This window comes from Leucoraja erinacea, chromosome 6 (genome assembly GCF_028641065.1).
Source record: "Leucoraja erinacea ecotype New England chromosome 6, Leri_hhj_1, whole genome shotgun sequence".
NCBI classification, from domain to species: domain Eukaryota; kingdom Metazoa; phylum Chordata; class Chondrichthyes; order Rajiformes; family Rajidae; genus Leucoraja; species Leucoraja erinaceus.
The window spans coordinates 4,025,200-4,047,727 of NC_073382.1; the positions used below are offsets into that span (position 1 = coordinate 4,025,200).

The following is a 22,528-nucleotide window of genomic DNA, read 5'->3' on the forward strand; positions in this document are numbered from 1 at the left end:
ACTCCTGCACCTATTTTCCCTGTTTCTAATAGATACACATTGCTGGAGTAATTCGGCGGATCAGGCAGCATCTCTGGAGAAAAGGAATAGGTTGCACGTTTCGGGTCGAGACCTTTCTTCAGACTGTCAGAAGAAGAGTCTTGACCCGAAACATCACCTATTTTTTGCTCCAGAGATGCTGCCTGACCCGCTGAGTTACTCCAGCATTTCGTGTCTATCTCCAGCCTATCTCCTTAATGCTAGACTCTGTATCCCCGTGTGTCTTCCATGCTGCCGTGCTCCGCAATGAGAGAATAAAGCAGAGTTTTTTTTTTTTTTTTACTATAAAGCGGCACGGTGGCGCAGTGGTAGAGTTGCTACCTTACAGCGCCAGAGACCCGGGTTCGATCCTGACTATGGGTGCTGTCTGTACGGTGTTTGCACGTTCTCCTCGTGACCGCTTGACTCGGTTTTATCCGGGTGCTCCGGTTTCGTCCCACACTCCAAAGACGTGCAGGTTTGTAGGCTAATTGGCTTCTGTTAATTGCCCCTAGTGTATAGAAAAGGATAGCATAGAACGAGTGTATGGGTGATTGATGGTCGGTGTGAACTCGCTGGGCCAAAGACACTCTTCCTACACTGTATTCTAAACTCTAACCTCCGTAACATTCAGAATTGAGACAATTATCTCCCTAAAGTCTACAGATGTAATATGTGACTTCCTTGTCAAAAACATCTCATTGCCCCAGCTAGCGTGGACCTTTGCGGAAAGTCATAGGACAGAAGATTGTAGGAAGTACAATAAACATAGAAACTGCTGGGAACACTCAGTAGGTCGGGCACCACCTGTGAAAAGATAAATCGAGTTAACATTTCAGGTGCAGCATCCTTTCTTGGAAGATCAATTTTCTTTCTTTAAATGCTGCCTCACCTGTTGGATGACTCCAGTCTTCCCTGATTTTATCTCAATTTTTCAGCATCTGCAGGTTATTTTGACTTTCCGCTATTAATCATCACAGTTTAGACGGATGCTAGTTGGTTTAAGATACTTGTGAAAAAACTTTCCAACTTGAGCTTTGCCTGCAAATGTATTTTGTTAATTTTATTTTGAATGTACAGTAAACCCTCATTATTACGGGCCTCTTTATATCAGATTTTAGTTCTAACGGAAGGACCTACCGATCTTCACCACCCAGTCACGTCCAGGCCAGGCTGCCAGCTCTATCCCCGCACCGCATCCCCAGCGGCTGCCAGGCCGCGCTTGCCACCACCGCTGTTGCCGTTGATCCTTACCTGCATTAAGGCCACCTGTGGGCCACGACCAATGCCTCCGCCGATCCTTGCCTTAACTCACCTGGATTCCAGGCCAGTTCCAGAGTGAGTGCTGAAGAAGGGTCTCGACCCAGAAACATCACCTTCCCATGTTCTCCAGTGATGCTGCCTGACCTGCTGAGTTACTCTGGCACTTGGCCCCTTTTTGTATATTAACCAACACCTGCAGTTCTATGTTTCCAATTCTTGCTATTGAGGGAGTAATCTTGCTATTGAGGGAGTGCAGCGCAGGTTCCCAGGGTTAATTCCCAGGATGGTGGGACTGTCATATGCTGAGAGAGAGGCTTGTACACTCTGGAATTTAGAAAGATGAGAGGGAGTCTTATTGAAAACATATAAGATTATTAAGGGTTTGGACACGCTAGAGGCAGGAAACATGTTCCTGATGTTGGGGGAGTCCAGAACCAGGGGCCACAGTTTAAGAATAAGGCGTAGACCATTTAGAACGGAGACGAGGAGACACTTTTTCACACAGAGAGCTGTGAGTCTGTGGAATTCTCTGCCTCAGTGGGCGGTGGAGGCCGGTTCTCTGGATACTTTCAAGAGAGAGCTAGAGAGGGCTCTTAAATATAGCGGAGTCAGGAGATATGGGGAGAAGACAGGAACGGGGTACTGATTGTGGATGATCAGCCATGATCACATTAAATGGCAGTGCTAACTCGAAGGGCCGAATGGCCAACTCCTGCATCTATTGTCTATTGTCAATACTAATACGGTGATACTCTATTATTTGGTAACCCCTTACCCGATTATAGTGGACAATCAGCAATGGCGGACACTATTCCCCCAACCATGTTCTGTTATAATGTAGGTTTACTGTATATTCAAAGGCACAATTGTGCAGCGGTAGAGTTGCTGCCTTACAGTGCCAGAGCCCCGTGTCCGATCCTGACCTTGGGTGCTGTCTGTGGAGAGTTAGTTTGTTCTCCCTGTGACCACATGCGTTTCGTATGAGTGCTCCGGTTTCCTCCCACATTCCGACGACATGAAAGGTTTGTAGGTTATTTGGCTTCAGTGAATTTCCCCGAGTACGCAGAAGTGGGATAACAGACATAGAAACATAGAAAATAGGTGCAGGAGTAGGCCATTCGGCCCTTCGAGCCTGCACTGCCATTCAATAATATCATGGCTGATCATCCAACTCAGTATCCTGTACCTGCCTTCTCTCCATACCCCCTGATCCCTTTAGCCACAAGGGCCACATCAAACTCCCTCTTAAATATATTCAATGAACTGGCCTCAACTACCTTCTGTGGCAGAGAATTCCACAGATTCACCACTCTCTGTGCGAAAAATGTTTTTCTCATCTCGGTCCTAAAAGATTTCCCCTTTATCCTTAAACTGTGACCCCTTGTTCTGGACTTCCCCAACATCGAGAACAATCTTCCTGCATCTAGCCTGTCCAACCCCTTAAGAATTTTGTAAGTTTCTATAAGATCCCCCCCCCCTCAATCTTCTAAATTCTAGCGAGTACAAGCCGAGTCTATCCAGTCTTTCTTTCATATGAAAGTCCTGCCATCCCAGGAATCAGTCTGGTGAACCTTCTCTGTACTCCCTCTATGGCAAGAATGTCTTTCCTCAGATTAGGAGACCAAAACTGTACGCAATACTCCAGGTGTGGTCTCACCAAGACCCTGTACAACTGCAGTAGAACCTCCCTGCTCCTATACTCAGACCTAGTGTACGGGTGTCACGGGCTCGGTGGGCTGAAGTCCATGCTGTACCTCTGAACCAAACTACAAGTGATAAGCATACAAGTATAATTGTAACTTTGTCCAAAGTTTTAGTTGTATCTCTCTCCTTGAGTACAACTTTGGAATTATCATCTTATTCATTATGCATCACTGCCTATATTACCATCTTCAAAAGCCTCCTAAAAAAATTACCTCCATTCTTTCAATTACCTCGAAATCCATTCATTGCAGTTATCTGCCCACGGTGTATACATTCAAGTTTTATGTTCTGCCTGCAGGAGTTCTGTAATGTTCAAGATATTTACAACATTCCATGATCAATGATGAGATTGATATAAAATTATCATGTTCTCAGACCAGTGCTGGTAGATATGCATTATACATTCGTGTATAATAAAGGAAAAGATAAATGGATTGGTTTTTAGCTATATGGTTTTTTTTTTAAAGAATATTTCTTATGCAGAATATGTGTTAACATAAAGCTTCAGGCAGGAAAGAATGATTAATACATAATGGACGAATAAAAACTAAGCCTTTGGATTACAGATTCTAGTAGGTAGCCTCATTAACGACACAGCTGTGGTCAGAATAAACAAGTTCGGTATTCCGAAAAACGCAAGGAATCATGGGGTTTGTCACAGGTTACAAGCGATAAAAACTCTCGGCAGCCGTGCTGTGGCATGGACACTGACCTGAGCCTCATCCGCAGCCAGGACCGAACCCGAGCCTTCAGCGCCGCAATGGCGGCCGAACAGTCACTGGACCATCCCCGTCCCCTCCTGAGTGCCCCAACCCCCTGTGTGGGGGCTGCCAGAGACGTCGGGAGTCAGACAGGAACGGCGCCCCCAGGCCCACAGCCAGCGCGGAAAAGCAGCGCTAAATCCAGCTCAACTCTGCCTGTGTCGCCGGGTTAACCTACAGCCCTGCCTGGACTGACGGGACACCAGCCCTGAGCCGTGGAGTTAGCGCTGCTTCTTCACGCTGGCTGTAAGCCTGGGCCGTCGATCCATTCAGTCCAGGCAGCATCTCAGACTGAAGAAGGGTCTTGGACCGAAACATTACCTATTCCTTCGCTCCATAGATGCTGCCTCTCCCACTGAGTTTCTCCATGCCTTATCAAACGCTCATTTCTACACTTCTTAAATGATGTGAAATATCTTTCCCTCAAGCAGCACATCCCAGATTTCAATCACCTTTGAGTTAGATTCATAGAATGATACAGCGTGGAAACAGGCCCTTCGGCCCAATTTGCTCACACCAGTCAATATGTCTCAGCTGGACTAGTCCCACCTGCCAGCATTTTGGTCCATATCCCTCGAAAACTGTCCTATCCATGCAAATGTTCTTCCTCAAACCTTCCCTGAAAAGGTACTTCACCAAATCTTCTGTAAACTCCTTATCTTTAATGTAAACCGTTGTCTTTGGTCTCTTGTTTCCCTTTCCCCTGACTAGTCTGAAGAAAGGTCTCAACCCAAAAACATCACCTATTCCTTCTCTCCAGAGATGCTGCATGTCCCGCTGAGTTTGGAGTAACCAGATCACTCGGCAAGGTATAGCAACCGGTTCTCTTCATTAACCGAAGACAGACACAAAAAGCTGGAGGAATGTGCTGTCCCACTTTCACGACCTAATTCACGCCCTTTTTTACTCGTGGACATTTTTCATCAGGCTAGAAAAACGCCCCGACCTACTTTATGCCACGAGTACCTACGACTAGCATCATGGCCTGCTACGACCTACCTACGACCTCCTACGACTTCCCACGACCTCGTGACGAGCATGCTGTGAGTATGAGTCAAGGGCAAACTCGGCAGAGGTCGTGAATTAGGTCGTGATAGGTGGGCAGGCCCTTAACTCAGCGGGCCAGGCAGTATCCCTAGAGAGAAGGAATGGGTGACGTTTCAGACTGAGACCCTTCTTCAGACACCCTTCTTCTTCCTACACCCTTCATTAAGTTTTTGTTTTCAACTCTTTGATTGCATTCAACCTTTGTATCGTGCCGTTTTAAAAATAGATGTTGTGCTATGTGGTCCTATGGGCTGATTCACTGGAGATTGCAATCCATGATCAGACACCAATGTATCCCACCGGAGAAGGAGTTGGCAATCACTGGAATTAGATGCCACAAATCTCACCAATGTGTAGATGCCCAAAATCACAAGCTGGAGAAAACTACCATTGTACGGGTGCCCACCAAGATGACAAAATGTGTAACGTACATTGCAAAAGCAGAGTACAAAAACAATCTGCACTGCATCAAATTGCTGCTTTGAAGGCATTTGCCCAAATCTGACAGCTCAGTTTGACAAGGATGGGGAGATATTTGTGAGCATGTTGTGCCATTTGTCACAAAAAGCTGGAGTAACTCAGCGGGACGAGCAGCATCTCTGGAGAGAAGGAATGGGTGACGTTCCGGGTCGAGACACTTCTTCAGACTGAGAGTCGGGGGTAAGGGGAGTTATAGATGACGATGTAAAGAGATATAGAACTATAGAAACATAGAAACATAGAAAATAGGTGCAGGAGTAGGACATTCGGCCCTTCGAGCCTGCACCGCCATTCAATATGATCATGGCTGATCATCCAAATCAATATCCCATACCTGCCTTCTCTCCATACCCCCTAAACCCTTTAGCCACAAGGGCCACATCTAACTCCCTCTTAAATCCTGCCAATGAACTGGCCTCAACTACCTTCTGTGGCAGGGAATTCCACAGATTCACTACTCTCTGTGTGAAAAGTGATTTTCTCATCTCGGTCCTAAATGACTTCCCTCTTATCCTTAAACTGTGACCCCTAGTTCTGGAATGAAAGAAAGAAAGAAAATGAATGACTATGAAATGACTATGAATGAAAGATATGTAAAGAAGTGATATATTTCATCCATTGTTCTATATCTCTACATCCTTGTCTATATCTCTTGTTTCCCTTTCCTCTGATTAGTCTGAAGAAGGGTCTCCACCCGAAAACGTCACCTATTCCTTCTCTCTGGAGATGCTGCCTGTCCCGCTGAGTTACTCCAGCATCTTTGTGCCTATCTTCAGTTTAAACCAGCACCTGCAGTTCCTTCCTACACATTATACCATTTGTCAATGTGGCAGCGCAGATATGATGATGTAGGATCAGCAGAAGCTGAGAAATACCGGAGGATACAAAAAGTAGCTCAAATTTCCAATTAAATACATTAAAAGTAAAAGGATTTCAAAAATCCCCAAAAAGCTGATGGGAGATGTCTCTTACAGCATGTTACTAAGCACAAATTGGAGGCAGGGTAGACTGATACCCAAAGTACAACATATTTTGAAATAAATTGTGCAATGATCCAAGCAAATGCTCTCAGCTGGTCATATAACGCTGGTAGCGTTATATTTGCACTTTAAAATCAATATTTAATCATGGTAGAACACATTTCACTTTAAACATATATGCAGTTAAGATAATCAATTCCAAATATAATTGTGCATTTAACCAAAGCTGTACTTTGCACCCGTAGCAGGTGAGACCTTTTCGAATGTTTCATTTTCTTGGTGACTTCAATCTACTTCTACTAAGACGATTTTCTGGATATTGCATTCCAGGTGGAGTTACTTCAGAACATTTGAACACATATTTCACAAGGTGTATAAGCAAATAAACCCAATGAATGCTCCCATGGTTCAGTGATAATTATGAGAAAGCTGATCAATCTGATAAACTGAGCTTGTGGAAGAAAGCAAGAGCTCATCATGCTTACGGTAGCATTGTGGATGTTACCAGAGGGGGAATTGACAGGTTTGGTCTAATGACTGAGCAACACGTGCTCAAGTAATAGTTTAGTTTAGTTCACGGGCGGCATGGTGGCGCAGCGGTAGAGTTGCTGCCTTACAGCGCCAAAGACCCGGGTTCTTTGCCTGTCTAAATCAAACCTGTCCAACCCCTTAAGAAACGTACAAAATTCTTAAGGAGTTGGACAGGCTAGATGCAGGAAGATTGTTCACCATGTTGGGAGAAGTCCAGAACAAGGGGTCACAGTTTAAGGATAAGGGGGAAATCTTTTAGGACCAAGATGAGAAAAACATTTTTCACACAGAGAGTGGTGAATCTCTGGAATTCTCTGCCACAGAAGGTAGTTGAGGCCAGTTCATTGGCTATATTTAAGAGGGAGTTAGATGTGGCCCTTGTGGCTAAAGGGATCAGGGGATATGGAGAGAAGGCAGGTACAGGATACTGAGTTGGATGATCAGCCATGATTATATTGAATGTCGGTGCAGGCTCGAAGGGCCGAATGGCCTACTCCTGCTCCTATTTTCTATGTTTCTATGTTTCTATCCTGACTCGATTCCCCGGGAACTTCGGTTTCCTCCCACACTTCAAAGACGTACAGGTCTGTTGGTTAGTTGGCTTAGTATGAATGTAAGCATTGTCCATAGTGTAGGATAGTGTTAATGTGTGGGAATTGCTGGTCGGTGCCTGTTTCCACGCCCATCCCTAAACTAAACAAAACCATACTAAACTAAACTAAATTTAATTATTGTCACGTGTACTGAGGTAGTGTGAAAATAACTTGTTTGCACGCTAACCAGTCAAAGAAAAGACTAGACGTGATTACAATCAAGATGTCCACTGTGCACAGATAAAGGATAAAGGGTAGGTAGACAAAAATGCTGGAAAAACTCAGCGGGTCGGCAGCATCTAAGGAGTGAAGGAATAGGTGACATTTTGGGTCGAGGCCCTTCGTCAAACTGATGTGGGGGGTGGGGGGCAGAAAGAAGAAAGAAAGAGGAGATTTTTCCAGCATATGCAGTTCTTTCTTAAACAAATGATTAAGGGTACAACATTTTGTGCAAAGATATTGGAGTCCAATGAAGTCTGATTAAAGATAGTTCAAACATCTCCATTCAGGTAGATGGGAGGTCAGGACTGCTCTCTAGCTGGTGAATAGGCAACCAGGGAGTTTAATTTAATTGGAGACAAATGTTGGAAGCAGGTCTTGTCAGTAATGTTCATATCTTACTGAATAATAAAGATACATGTTTACTGATTATAAAAAAACACAGTGGATGCATTGAACTAATGCATAAATTAACAGCTTTATTTTTGGTCTCTTTGGTCTCTTGTAAATTGACATATGAAATGACAGAAGGTTCAGAACCTAACTGTTGATCGGGAATGGGATGAACACATCCCATTGTGAGAGTACACATCCCAGAGAGAGTACAGAGGAGATTTACTAGAATGTTGCCTGGGTTTCAACAACTAAGTTACAGAGATAGGTTGAATAAGTTAGGTCTTTATTCTCTGGAGCGCAGAAGGTTAAGGGGGGACTTGATAGAGGTCTTTAAAATGATGAGAGGGATAGACAGAGTTGATGTGGACAAGCTTTTCCCTTTTGAGAATAGGGAAGATTCAAACAAGAGGACATGACTTCAGAATTAAGGGACAGAAGTTTAGGGGTAATATGAGGGGGAACTTCTTTACTCAGAGAGTGGTAGCGGTGTGGAATGAGCTTCCAGTGGAAGTGGTGGAGGCAGGTTCGATGGTATCGTTTAAAAATAAATTGGATAGGCATATGGATGAGAAGGGAATGGAGGGTTATGGTCTGAGTGCAGGCAGGTGGGACTAAGGGGAAAAAAAGTTGTTCGGCATGGACTTGTAGGGCCGAGATGGCCTGTTTCCGTGCTGTAATTGTTATATGGTTATATAACACATGCCTGGCCTCTTTACTGATTGCCCAAATGAATTGTGTAGATCTTGTAACAATTCACAATGGCACAAACTGGAAAGATTGGTTATCTGAAATTATGGAATGATAAGTGATGTGAAAGGGGTCAGGGGTTGCGATAGAAACAGATACGTTAGTGGCATTAAAACAGCGTTTAGATAGGTCCGTGAGCTTGGAGAAAATTGAGGGATGAGGATCACACGCAGGCAGAAGAGATTAGTTTTACTTGGCATCATGTTCGGCACAGACATTGCAGACATTGAGGAACTTGTTTCTATGCTATACTTTTTCTATGTTCTATGTTCTGGTGGATCCAAAATCAAATATACACCGTCTAGAAACGAGGAACTGCTGCAGATGCTGGTTTACAAAAGAAATTACAAAGTGCTGGTGTAACTCAGCGGGTCACGGGGTGTGTCAGGAGAATGTGAATAGGTGTAGAAATGAACTGCGGATGCTGGTTTAAACTGAAGACAGGCACAAAATGCTGGAGTAACTCAGCGGGATAGGCAGCATGTCTGGAGAGAAGGAATGGGTGATGTTTCGGGTCCGAAGAAGGGTCTTACAACAACCCAGCAGACATTACTTGTACGAGTTCTATATTTCAACTTATTTAATGGTTGGCTACTTGCTGTCAGGATTTGAAATCTTGTATAATGAACAAAAACGAATGGCATGTTGGCCTTCATAACAAGAGGAGTTGAGTATAGGAGCAGTTTTGGTCTCCAAATTCAAGGAAGGACATTCTTGCTATTGAGGGAGGGCAGCGTAGGTTCACAAGGTTAATTACCGGGATGGCGGGACTGTCATGTGCTGATAGAATGGAGCGGCTGGGCTTGTACACTCTGGAGTTTAGAAGGATGAGAGGGAATCTTATTGAAACATATAAGATTATTAAGGGTTTGGACACGCTAGAGGCAGGAAACGTGTTCCCGATGTTGGGGGAGTCCAGAACCAGGGTCTACAGTTTAAGAATAAGGAGGAAGCCATTTAGAAGGGAGATGAGGAAACACTTTTTCATATAGAAAGTTGTGAATCTGTGGAATTCTCTGCCTCAGAGGGCGGTGGAGGCCGGTTCTCTGGATACTTTCAAGAGAGAGCTTGATAGGGCGCTTTAAGATAGCGGAGACACGGGGATATGGGGAGAAGGCAGGAACGGGGTACTGATTGTGGATGATCAGCCGTGATCACATTGAATGGTGGTGCTGACTCGAAGGGCCGAATGGCCTACTCCTGCACCTATTGTCTATTGTCGAATGTTAATTTTGGTCTCACCATGAAGGCATGGTGACTTCACTACATGCTGTTATACACTCAAGTAAATGTTACAGTAATGTTCGTATTTCTATGCATCTGTTGCAGTGCGATTTTTTCTTTAGGCAGTCATTTCTCCATGGTATGGTGTATGTATGTGGGCCTGCTGAAAATTGGTGCAGTATGTGGCGAGAATAGGAGAGAAAAAGCTAGTTAGAACACTGTGACCTAATCACCACGGTTCATGTCAACCACTATTGATTGTTGTAGCCGCTGATTGCTTTTTTCCCAGTTGCATGGGCAATCGGGATACCAGACTACCACCCATTTAAGCAGGTGAACATTGATTCAGTCCACTTGATGAAGTAGATGCACAGTCACACAGTGGAGAATGAGTAGGAGCATGGACAAGTCTCTCTCTTTCCAATGTCCCAGTTTGATTCTCACTAAGCAATTAACCATATAACCATATAACAATTACAGCACGGAAAACAGGCCATCTCGACCCTTCTAGTCCGTGCCGAACACATATTCTCCCCTAGTCCCATACACCTGCATTCAGACCATAACCTTCCATTCCCTTCCCGTCCATATAACTATCCAATTTATTTTTAAATGATAAAAACAAACCTGCCTCCACCACCTTCACTGGAAGCTCATTCCACACAGCCACCACTCTCTGATATGATGATATGCCATTTATTGTCACTATACATGTACAGTGAAACTGAAAGCTGCTCGTACTCAGTGCATACATACAATTTAGCACAAAAAACAAGAAACAGAAAAACAAAAAACAGAAGGGAGAAGGGGGGGGGGGGGGAATAGGTGCACAATTTCTGCGGCGCTACATACATATATACATATATACAGATGGAAGTCCGTGGTGTTGGGCAGTGAAGTCAGTGCATGTGTGAATTAGAATTAATAGTAGTTATAATTCTCGGGAAGCAACTATTCCTGAGTCTATTTGTCCTGGATTTGATGCACCTATAGCGCCTTCCAGAGGGCAGCAGGTCGAACAGTCCAAACGCAGGATGGGAGCTGTCTTTGATGATCTTCTTTGCCCTGCTAAGGCAGCGGGAGGTGTAGATGTCCATCAGGGAGGGGAGAGGGCAACCAATGATCCTCTGCGCTGTCCTGGTTACCCTCTGAAGCCTCTCCCTGTCTGCCATGGTGCAGCTGCCATACCATGCTGTAATGCAGTATGTCAGCAGGCTCTCGATGGACGAGCGGTAGAAGGTCAGCAGCAGGTTAGAGTCCAGGTTGTGCTTCCTGAGGACCCTCAGGAAGTGCAGCCGCTGCTGAGCCTTCTTGATGACCGCTGTCGTGTTGTCCGTCCAGGAGATGTCAGCAGAGATAAGGACACCGAGAAACCGGAAGGTGTTGACCCTCTCCACACACTCGCCGTTGATGTGTAGGGGGGCTAAGTCGGTGCTGTGCCTCCTGAAGTCGATAATGAGCTCTTTTGTTTTCCTGGTGTTCAGAGCCAGATTGTTTTCTGAGCACCAGGTTGTCAACTTCAGGACTTCCTCTCTGTAGGCTGCCTCGTCTCCCTTTGAAATGAGTCCGACTACAGTAGTGTCGTCAGCAAATTTGACGATGCGGTTGTTGTTGTGGGCCAGACTACAGTCGTAGGTGTAGAGACAGTATAGGAGGGGGCTTAGCACACAGCCCTGTGGGGAACCGGTACTCAACCTGCGAGTGGAGGAGAGGTGGGGGCCGAGTCTCACAGTCTGGGGCCGGTTGGTGAAGAAATCCTTTATCCAGGCACATGTGAGAGTGGGGAGGCCGAGAGTGACCAGTTTACCAATGAGAGTGTCCGGAATGATTGTATTAAAAGCTGAACTAAAATCCACAAAGAGCATCCGGACGTAGCTCTGCCCCTGCTCCAGATGGCTCAGCACAGAGTGGAGAGCTACGGTGATGGCGTCTTCTGTGGATCTGTTTTGGCGATAGGCGAATTGGTGGGGGTCGAAGTCTGGTGGTAGATAGTCCTTGATGTGCTGGAGGACCAACCTCTCGAAGCACTTCGTGATTACCGGAGTGAGGGCCACAGGACGGTAGTCATGTAAAGAAGTTCCCTCTCATGTTACCCCTAAACTTCAGTCCCTTAATTCTCAAGTCATGTCCCCTTGTTTGAATCTTCCCTACTCTCAGGGGGAAAAGCTTATCCACGTCAACTCTGTCTATCCCTCTCATCATTTTAAAGACCTCTATCAAGTCCCCCCTTAACCTTCTGCGCTCCAAGGAATAAAGCCCTAACTTTTTCAACCTTTCTCTGTAACTTAGTTGCTGAAACCCAGGCAACATTCTAGTAAATGCTGATTGGAATTGGAAAGTTTACTGTTATTTGGAAAGCATGCAAAAAGTAGACTTGCACGTCATCGAGTCATACAGCATGGAAACAGGCCCAAGTTGCTCAGACCGACCAATGTGCCCCATTCACACTAGCCCCACCTGCCTGCGTTTAGCCCGTATCTCTCTAAACCTTTCCTGTTTGCTTGTTTTACATTGAAAAATGTGCAAATGTCCTAATTATAATCTGCTGAATGGATGATTAGGTGCCCGTTAAAATTAAAATTGCACCCTGATACAGTTACACCTTGTGATTGCTGTAAATTATATCATTGTCCACATTTTTAAACATTCTTACATGTAATGTGGACACTTCTGGCACAAACAGCTTTTTTTGGCCCCACCTAACTGCTTGCCAGAAGATGATGCTGCCGTGTTGAATTGCTGAAGTCCTTCTCGTGAATGTTGGCCCAAATTGTTGGACAAGGAGTTCCCAGATTCAGAGCTGGTCTCAATAAAGGAAGTGATATAATAAAGGAAGGATTAGAACGGAGACGAGGAAACACTTTTTCTCACAGAGAGCGGTGAGTCTGTGGAATTCTCTGCCTCAGAGGATGGTTGCGGCCGGTTCTCTGGATGCTTTCAAGAGAGAGCTAGATAGGGCTCTTAAAAATAGCGGAGTCAGGGGATATGGGGAGATGGCAGGAACAGGGTACTGATTGGGGATGATCAGCCATGATCACATTGAATGGCTCGAAGGGCCAATTCAATTCAACGTGAACTTATGACCATTTGGTGTCTATCTAAACCAGATTCTGCAGTTTCTTCCTACACATAATGATAAATTAGCAAGTAATTATCATGTATGACTTGGAGAGCCACTGCAACTGGTGGCATTTCTATGATCTTCGTGCCCAGATGCTGCTAAGTGGCTGAATCAGAGGGTACATTAAGCCTAATTGAAATAGTGCCGTCTTTTATGCTCATTTTGAACTTTAAGTACAGTCTGAGGATAGTGTGGGTAGGTGGCAGAGAGTGTAAGTGACAAATCTCCACAAATCTCCGACACGAAACCCATTCACCAATGTAGAAAACATGGAACTGCAGTTGCTGGTTAATACACAAAAGGACACAAAGTGCTGAGTCATTCAGCAGGCCAAGCAGCCTCTCTGGGGAACAAGGATCGGTGACGTTTCGGGTCGAGACCCTTCCTCAGATTCAGTATTACATGCTAAGTTACCCCAGCATTTTGTGTCTTTTCCCATTCAGATTCAGATTCAGATTCAGATTCAATCTTTATTGCCATTGTGCAGTGTACAGTACAGGGACAACGAAATGCAGTTAGCATCTCCCCCAGAAGAGCGAACATAGATTAATGAGCAATAAATATATATACGTACATACAGTAGAAGTAGTAGTAGTGCAATTTTACTGGGGGAAGGCGTGTCCGGGGTGGGGGGGTGACTGGCAGTCACCAAGGTGCAAAGTTAAGTAGTGTAACAGCCGCAGGGAAGAAGCTGTTCCTGGATCTGCTGGTCCGGCAACGGAGAGACCTGTAGCGCCTCCCGGATGGTAGGAGGGTAAACAGTCCATGGTTGGGGTGAGAGCAGTCCTTGGCGATGCTGCGCGCCCTTCGCAGACAACGCTTGCTTTGGACAGACTCAATGGAGGGGAGCGAGGAACCGGTGATGCGTTGGGCAGTTTTCACCACCCTCTGCAGTGCTTTCCGGTCGGAGACAGAGCAGTTGCCGTACCATACTGTGATACAGTTGGTAAGGATGCTCTCGATGGTGCAGCGGTAGAAGTTCACCAGGATCTGAGGAGACAGATGGACCTTCTTCAGTCTCCTCAGGAAGAAGAGACGCTGGTGAGCCTTCTTGACTAGAGTTGAGATATTGTGGGTCCAGGAGAGGTCATCGGAGATGTTGACCCCCAGAAATCTGAAGCTGGAGACATGTTCCACCTCCGTCCCGTTAATGTGGATGGGGGTGTGCGTGCCGCCCCTAGACCTTCTGAAGTCTACAATGAGCTCTTCTTGGAGTTAAGGGCCAGGTTGTTGTCAGCGCACCATGCTGCTAAGTGCTGGACCTCCTCCCTGTAGGCCAACTCATCGTTGTTGCTGATGAGGCCAATCACCGTTGTATCATCTGCATACTTGATGATGGTGTTAGTACCATGTACAGATGTGCAGTCGTAGGTGAAGAGGGAGTAGAGGAGGGGGCTCGGCACACAGCCCTGAGGAACGCCGGTGTTCAGGGTGAGGGTTGAAGAGGTGTGCTTGTCTAACCTCACAGACTGGGGTCTGTTGGTTAGAAAGTCCAATATCCAGTTGCAGAGGGAGGGGTCGATGCCCAGGTTACCGAGTTTGGTGATCAGTTTTGATGGTATAATGGTGTTGAATGCTGAGCTGTAATTGATGAACAGTATTCTTACGTAAGTGTCTCTGTTGTCGAGGTGGGAGAGGGCGGAGTGAAGTGCCGTTGAGATGGCATCCTCCGTACTCCTGTTCTTGTGGTAGGCGAACTGATAGGGGTCCAGCGAGGGAGGTAGGCTGCCTTTGAGGTGTGCCAGGACCAGCCTCTCGAAGCACTTGGTGATGATGGGGGTAAGTGCAACTGGGCGGAAGTCGTTGAGGCTTGCCGCAGTGGAGTGTTTTGGCACTGGCACGATGGAGGTGGTTTTAAGGTACGTGGGGACAACTGCTTGGGCAAGTGACAGGTTGAAGATGTTAGTCCAGATGTCTGTCAGCTGCGCAGCACTGGCCCTGAGACATACATCAATGTTAGGATCATATTATTTAGTTTAGATATGAAAGGTATAGACCTTTTGCCTGATGGGAGAAGGGAGACGAGGGAGTGGCTAGCGTGCGACTCATCCTTGATTATGCTGCTGGCCTTGCCGAGGCAGCGTGAGGTATAAATGGAGTCAATGAAAGGGATTTGTTTAATGGTCTGGGCTGTGTCCACAATTTGCTGCAATTTCTTGCGGTCTTGGATGGAACTGTTCCCAAACCAAGCTGTGATGCATCCTAATAATGCTTTCTATAGTGCATCTGTAGAAGTGCCTATTTCCACGCTGTATCTCTAAACTAAACTAAAAAGTTCCTGCCTTACAGCGCGAGCCCCAGGGTGTTTTTCTGTACGGAGTTTGTACATTCTCCCGTGACCCGCGTGGGTTTCCTCCAGGAGCTCCGGTTTCCCCCCGCACTCCAAAGATGTACAAGTTTCCAGGCTCATTGGCTTGGTATAAATGTAAATTGTCTCTAGTGTGTGTAGAATAGTGTTAGTGTGTGTGGATCGCCGCTCGGCGCGGACTCGATGGTCCGAAGGGCCTGTTTCCTTGCTGTATCTCTGTATTAAACTAAACGGTTCAAGTGAAATTTTCAAAAATGAAGAGCCATTGATGAAATCATCCTAACATAGGTGGAAATGGGAGAGGGGTTGGTGTTAAGGGGCTGTCCCACTTGGGCGACCTAATTGGAGAGTTTGGAAAAGTTTGAAAAATGACATGTTGAAGACCTACTTTGACTATGTTGAAGACCTCCTTCGACCTCCTTCGACTATGTTGAAGACCAGCTTCGACTAGCTACGACTAGCTACAACTAACTTTAGGAATATTGGACACCGAATAAGACGACCTCCTTCGATCTCCTTCGACCTCCCTTCGACTATGATGAAGACTATCTATGACTACCTTCGACTATCTTCAACTACCCTCGATTACCTACGACTAACATGCCGACCTAGTACGACTTACGACGACTAAACCTACGAGTAAAAAAAGTATCGATTTTTTTTCCATAGCGACCTTTTTTTACTTGCGGGCATTTTTTTAACATATTGAAAAAAACGCCACGACCTAGCTGAGGCCTCGAGTACGCGGAGACCACTCTCGAGCATGAAGGAGAGTTACGAAGACCACCTACGACCTTGTGTCGGCCATGCTGCAAGTATGAGTCGAGGGTAAAATTACCAGAACTCGCGGATTAGGTCGCCCAAGTGGGACAGGCCCCTTTAAGGTTCAGGAAAGTAAAGGCCGGAAACTAAATTGTAGAAAATAGAGCCATGGTGTTAGAGGAAAAGTGAAATATTGTGGAAAAGTACAGATTCCCATTGTGCATTTCACATCACTTGAGAACCTGGTTTAGAATTAATGAAACACTTTGGATGTGAAGACATTGTTTCAAGTGGTGAAAATCAGCAAAGGGATTGAATGGACCATTAATAGTAGATGATGACTGCAGGTTGAATTTTGCCTAGGCACCTGTCAATTCTCTCCACTCTTCAAGTAGTGTCCTGGATATTTAACTTTAGCTTCAAGTTATAAGAACATAAGATGGTGTGAAGTAGGAGCAGGTGTTCACCATATGGCTTCTCATCAAGACCATCGCTGGTGGGCTCGGTTCCACTTTCATGCACGTTTCCCTATAAAACTTAATTCCTCTTATCACTGAAAATCAATCATGGAGTCATACAGCGTGGAAATGGGCCCAACAGCTCAACCTGCCCACAGCAACCAACATGTCCCATCTGCACTAGTCCCACCTGCCTGCGTTTGGACCATACCCCTCTAAACCAGTCCTATCCATGTACCTGTCTAACTGTTTCTTAAACATTGCGATAGTCCCTGCCTCCATTATCTCCCCTGGCAGCTCATTCCATACACCCACCAGACTTTGTGTGAAAAAGTTACCCCTCAGATTCCTATTGAATAGTTCCCCTTCACCTTAAAACTATATCCTCTGGCTCTAAATTCCCCCACTCTGGGCAAGCGACTCCATGCGTCTACCCGATCTATTCCTCTCATGATTTTGTACACCTCTATAAGATCACCCCTCATTCTGCAGCGCTCCAAGGAATAGACTCCAAGCCGGCCCTACCTTGACCTAGAATATGTAAATGATTCAATAAAATGCCAATATTGAACCAACGCTTCATTTCGAATTTTTTGGAAAATGGCATTTAGTTCCACAAACTGTGGTGATGACTGTGGCACTACTGTGCTGTTGCACCAAAAATGGAGTAGGGAACAGGGACTCCAACACATGAGATTAGCCTTTGGAGGCTTATCAGTCGAATTCAGGCGAGCTGCAGAAACAGTTCACAAGGTCATAAGTGAATCGTAGAATTAGGTTATTCGGCCCATCATGTCTGCTCCGCCATTCAATAGTGTCTGATCTATCTCCACCTCCAAATCCCATTCTCCTGCCTTCTCCCCATAACCTCTGACACCCGTACTAATCAAGAATCAATCTATCTCTGCCTTTAAAAATATCCACTGACTTGGCCTCCACCGCCTTCTGTGGCAAAGAATTCCACAGATTCACCACCCAGTTGATCAGCCCCTTGCTTTGGATATACAACATGGAAACAGGCCCTTCGGCCCACTGAGTCCCCGCTGACCAGCAATCATCCCATACACTGGCACTATCCTACACACTAGGGACAATTTACAATCTTAACAAAGCCACTTAACCTACAAACCTGTACGTCTTTGGAGTGTGAAACTAGAGCACCCGGAGGGAACCCGGAAGAGTGACTTTGTATTAATTCCATGTTTTCTAGTTAAATTAATGATCTTTACCAGAAATATATAAGGTTTGCTTGTTTGCATTTTTCAGAAGAATTTCAAATAGAAATTTGTCTTTAGTTTCTCTTCAATTGCTCACCCGATGAATTCAGAACAGCGGCCATGCTGTTGAGTGTCAGCGGTTACGGGGAGTAGGCAGGAGGGTGGGGTTAGGAGGGAGAGATAGATCAACCATGATTCAATGGCAGAGTGGACTTGATGGGCCGAATGGCCTAATTCGGCTCCTGTCACTTATGACCTTATGATCTTATGATGCTGACCTATTAACCTTCCCTGACATTTAATTTCATGGAAGGTCCTCTCTGCCATTAAATCCCTATAGCGTTGCCACGGTTTCACGATGAATAGTCTATGGATCCGAGATTTGAATGTTCAGTGTCACTCCCGTGCATTGGCCTAGAGTGAACAAGAAACTTGGCAGCAAACAGGTTAATACTGAACATCCACCATGTTGGACAGGCATTCCAAAAGGTCACAGCCATCTGCGGAAAGAAAATAGTCTCCATCCTGACTTTAAATGGGCCGCCCCATGTCCTGAGACAAAGATCTTTTACTTTACTTTGCAGATACAGCGTGGACACAAACCCTTTGGCCCACTGAGTCCACGTTGACCAGCGATCACCCCTGACAGTAGCTCTATCCTACACACTAGGAACAATTTACAGAAGCCAATTAACCTACAAACCTGCACGTCTTTGGACTGTGGGAAGAAACGGGAGCAGCTGGAGAAAACCCATGTGGTCACATGGAGTACATACAAACTCCGTAAAGACAGCTCCCGTAGACAGGTTCGAACCTGGGTCTCTGACGCTTCAGCTACTGTGTCACCCCAATTCTAAATCTAATTCTGGATTCTCCCGATTGAGTATATATTCAGCATCCACCCAGACAATACTGTAGAGTATATAATGGTAACTGAGTACTCAAATGGTATGATTTGTGTCATGTGATAGATAGATAGATAGATAGATAGATAGATAGATAGATAGATAGATAGATAGATAGATAGATATGCCATTTATTGTCACTATACACGTACAATGAGATTAAAAGCAGCTCGTACTCAGTGCATACATATAATTTAGTACAAAAAACAAGAAACAGAAAACAAAAACAAAAGGGAGAGGGGGGGGGGGATAGGTGCACAATTCTGCGGCGCTATATACATATCTATAAAGGCAAAATGGTGAAGGATGAATAGGTAGTATTCTTAGGCAGATGTTTAAAGATTATATTAAATATTAAAAATGTTTTTAAAAAATATTAAAAATTACAGTTACAATACACATTACAGTTCCACATTTCAGTACGTGGATAGAATAGATGGATATAAGATATTCAATATCTTATCAGTCTCATGAATATGTGTGAGTGTGTGCAGTGTACTTTACTAAAATAAAACAGACCCCCGCAGGCAACAGTGTGTACTGACACACCTGTACCTGTTTCTATATACATGCTGAAGCCATAATATATTACAATGGCGACGAGGAACGGATAGAGCCTGTGAACTCAACCTTTAAATACAGTGCAATATGCAGTATTGCTTAACATTTTAAACAGCAAATAGGGAGCTGTGACACGGTTGTTTGCGAGCTAGACACGATAGGTCACAGATCCTTCTATGCATGGGACTGTAGTTTTAAACAGCAGCTGGACAAATCGTCTAGAGTTTGTCAGGCTATCTTTGTGTTGTGTGTACAGAGAAACATAGAAAATAGGTGCAGGAGGGGGGCATTAGGTCCTTCGAGCCAGCACCGCCATTCACTGTGATCATGGCTGATCATCCACAATCAGTAACCCGTGCCTGTCTTCTCCCCATATCCCTTGATTCTACTAGCCCCTAGAGCTCTATCTAACTCTCTTTTAAATTCATCCAGTGAATTTTCCTCCACTGCCTTCTATGGCAGAGAATTCCACAAATTCACAACTCTCTGGGTGAAAAAGTTTTTCCTCATCTCAGTTTATGTTTCTATAAGATACCCCCTCATCCTTCTAAACTCCAGTGAATACAAGCCTAGTCTTTTCAATCTTTCCTCATATGACAGTCCCACCATCCCAGGGATCAATCTCGTGAACTTACGCTGCACTGCCTCAATCACAAGGATGTCCTTCCTAAAAAAGAGACCAAAACTGTACACACTATTCCAGATGTGGTCTTACCAGAGCCCTATACAATTGCAGAAGAACCTCTTTACTCCTATACTGAAATCCTCTTGCTATGAAGGCCAACATTCCATTAGCTTTCTTCACTGCCTGCTGCACCTGCACACCAACTTTCAGTGACTGGTTTACAAGGACACCCAGGTCTCGCTGCTCCTCCCCCTTACCTAACCTAACCCCCTTGAGATAATAATCTGCCCCCTTGTTTTTGCCGAGCAGAGAAGTGGATAACCTCACATTTATCTATATTATACTGCATCTGCCACACATCTGCCCACTTACTCAACCTGTCCAGGTCGCCCTGCAACCTCCTAACATCCTCTTCACAGTTCACACTGCCACCCAGCTTTGTGTCATCCGCAAACTTGCTAGTGCTGCTCCTAATTCCCTCTTCCAAATCATTAATATATATGGTTGATTTGTGTCATGCGATATATTCAATATCTTATCCGTCTCATGAATATGTGTGAGTATGCGCAGTGTACTTTTGTAAAATAAAGCAGACCCACACTGCAACAACACATACTGAAAACCTGAGCTTGATTCTATCTACATGCTGAAGCTGTAATATCTTACAAATACCTTTCAGAATCTTGTTTGTGCCAATTTTGGGTTTGCTGGTTTGCTTTTGTCCTCGGAATGAAGATTCGTAAAGTATGAAGTGATTATTGATATTTCATTTGTTGTTGCTCTGAGCTTCGGATAACTTTTCTTCTCATTTCCAGGCAATGGTACATTGATTGGAGCTTCAGCCAACGTAGTGTGTGCAGGGATAGCAGAACAACATGGCTATGGCTTTTCCTTCATGGCCTTTTTCAGGTAAAACTTGCTTAAAAGCTTTGTCCAAATGAAAAAGAAAAACTAGCAATAAATGCACAAAACCGCCATGTAATTAATTGCAACATTAGCAAGTGTGAGGTGGTGCATCGGGGCATGAAGACTATCGAGGTCATGCATTGCTTGGATGTAAAACGCTTAAATAGGCTGGAAAAGAACGGGGTCTAGAAAAACACTGAATTAATCGCTTGTGGCACGAGTTAATAAAGTCTTGAAGAAGTAAAGCAAGCGTTAAGGCACGTTTATAGTGGAATAAAGCTGAAAATCAGTTGTTAGGCTTGTATTGAATGCAGCATCGTGTTTGGCACCAACATTGTCGGCCGTGTGCTGTACTGTTGTGCGTTCTATGTCAGATGTTACCTTAGGCCACATCGTGTTGAAGTGCTCTGCACTGTTCCGGTTTCCATTATGTGAAAAGGTTATAGATACTTTTGACAAAGATGCAAAACACATTTGCAATTCTTAATTGAGAAAATGGCTCGACAGACCTGCACTCCTTTATTTAAAAAAAAAAGGGAAAGAATGAAGGATGACTTATTTTCTGTGTTTCTATGTTAATGTCTCGACGAGCGATACTATCTGGGTTTGGTGAGACAAAGGGGTTGGTGATAGGAATGCAAGGAAAGATAAGAAGGTATGGGATTAATGGAATTGCTCTTTGAGTCACCACAGATTTAATGGGATGAATTGCCCTTTAGATTCAGATTCAGATTCAATTTTAATTGTCATTGTCATTGTACAGTACAGAGACAACGAAATGCATTTAGCATCTCCCTTGAAGAGCGACATAGCAACGATTTGAATAAATAATAATAAGTGTCCGGGGGGGGGGGTGATTGGCAGTCACCGAGGTACGTTGTTGAATAGAGTGACAGCCGCCGGAAAGAAGCTGTTCCTCGACCTGCTGGTTCGGCAACGGAGAGACCTGTAGCGCCTCCCGGAGGGTAGGAGGGTAAACAGTCCATGGTTGGGGTGAGAGCAGTCCTTGGCGATGCCGAGCGCCCTCCGCAGACAGCGCTTGCTTTGGACAGACTCAATGGAGGGGAGCGAGGAACCGGTGATGCGTTGGGCAATTTTCACCTTTAGGAAATAAGGCATTTACAAAGCATCTTTAACGTGGTAAAATGTCAAGATGCTTCACAAATGCTTGACCAAATTAAATTTAACAGACATGGAAAGACATTTTATTTTATTTCAGTTGCAGGACCCCATCACAGGTACCTTTGCCCATGTTCATTTCTGGGACGGTGAGGGAAAAATTGGACCACAGGTTAAGCTGAGAGGGGCAAAGTTTAACGAAATTATGCAGGGCAAGTTTTCTTTATACAGACAGCGGTGGGTGCCTGGAATGCATTGCCAGAGATGGTGGTGGAGGCACACATGATGGTGGCACAAGAGGTTGTTAGATGGGCACATGGATATGCAGGAATGGAGGGATGTGGATCATATGCAGGCAGGTGAAATTCGTTTATCCTGGCTTCATGTTTGGCATAGATATTACTCCACTATTCAAACCTCACGTCAAAAACCTCGGCGTGATATTTGACTCAGCACTGTAATTTGACAAACAAGTCAATGCCGTGGTAAAAGCTAGCTTCTTTCAGCTTCGGACTATAGCTAAAATAAAACAATTCCTCCAGTTTGATGACCTGGAAAAGATCATCCACACATTTCATCTCCT

General features: G+C 44.9%; 1 protein-coding gene across 1 annotated transcript in view; it reads left to right on the forward strand.

The window, feature by feature from the left end:
• The window catches only part of oca2 (oculocutaneous albinism II), a 358,288-nt gene extending 337,364 nt beyond the window's left edge, over positions 1-20,924 (forward strand). The window contains exon 23 of the mRNA XM_055636431.1: positions 20,736-20,924. Coding sequence (XP_055492406.1) covers positions 20,736-20,833 — 98 coding nt within the window. The 3' untranslated portion in view covers positions 20,834-20,924. The remainder of the gene's footprint in view (positions 1-20,735) is intronic.
• Positions 20,925-22,528: the final 1,604 nt, after the last annotated feature.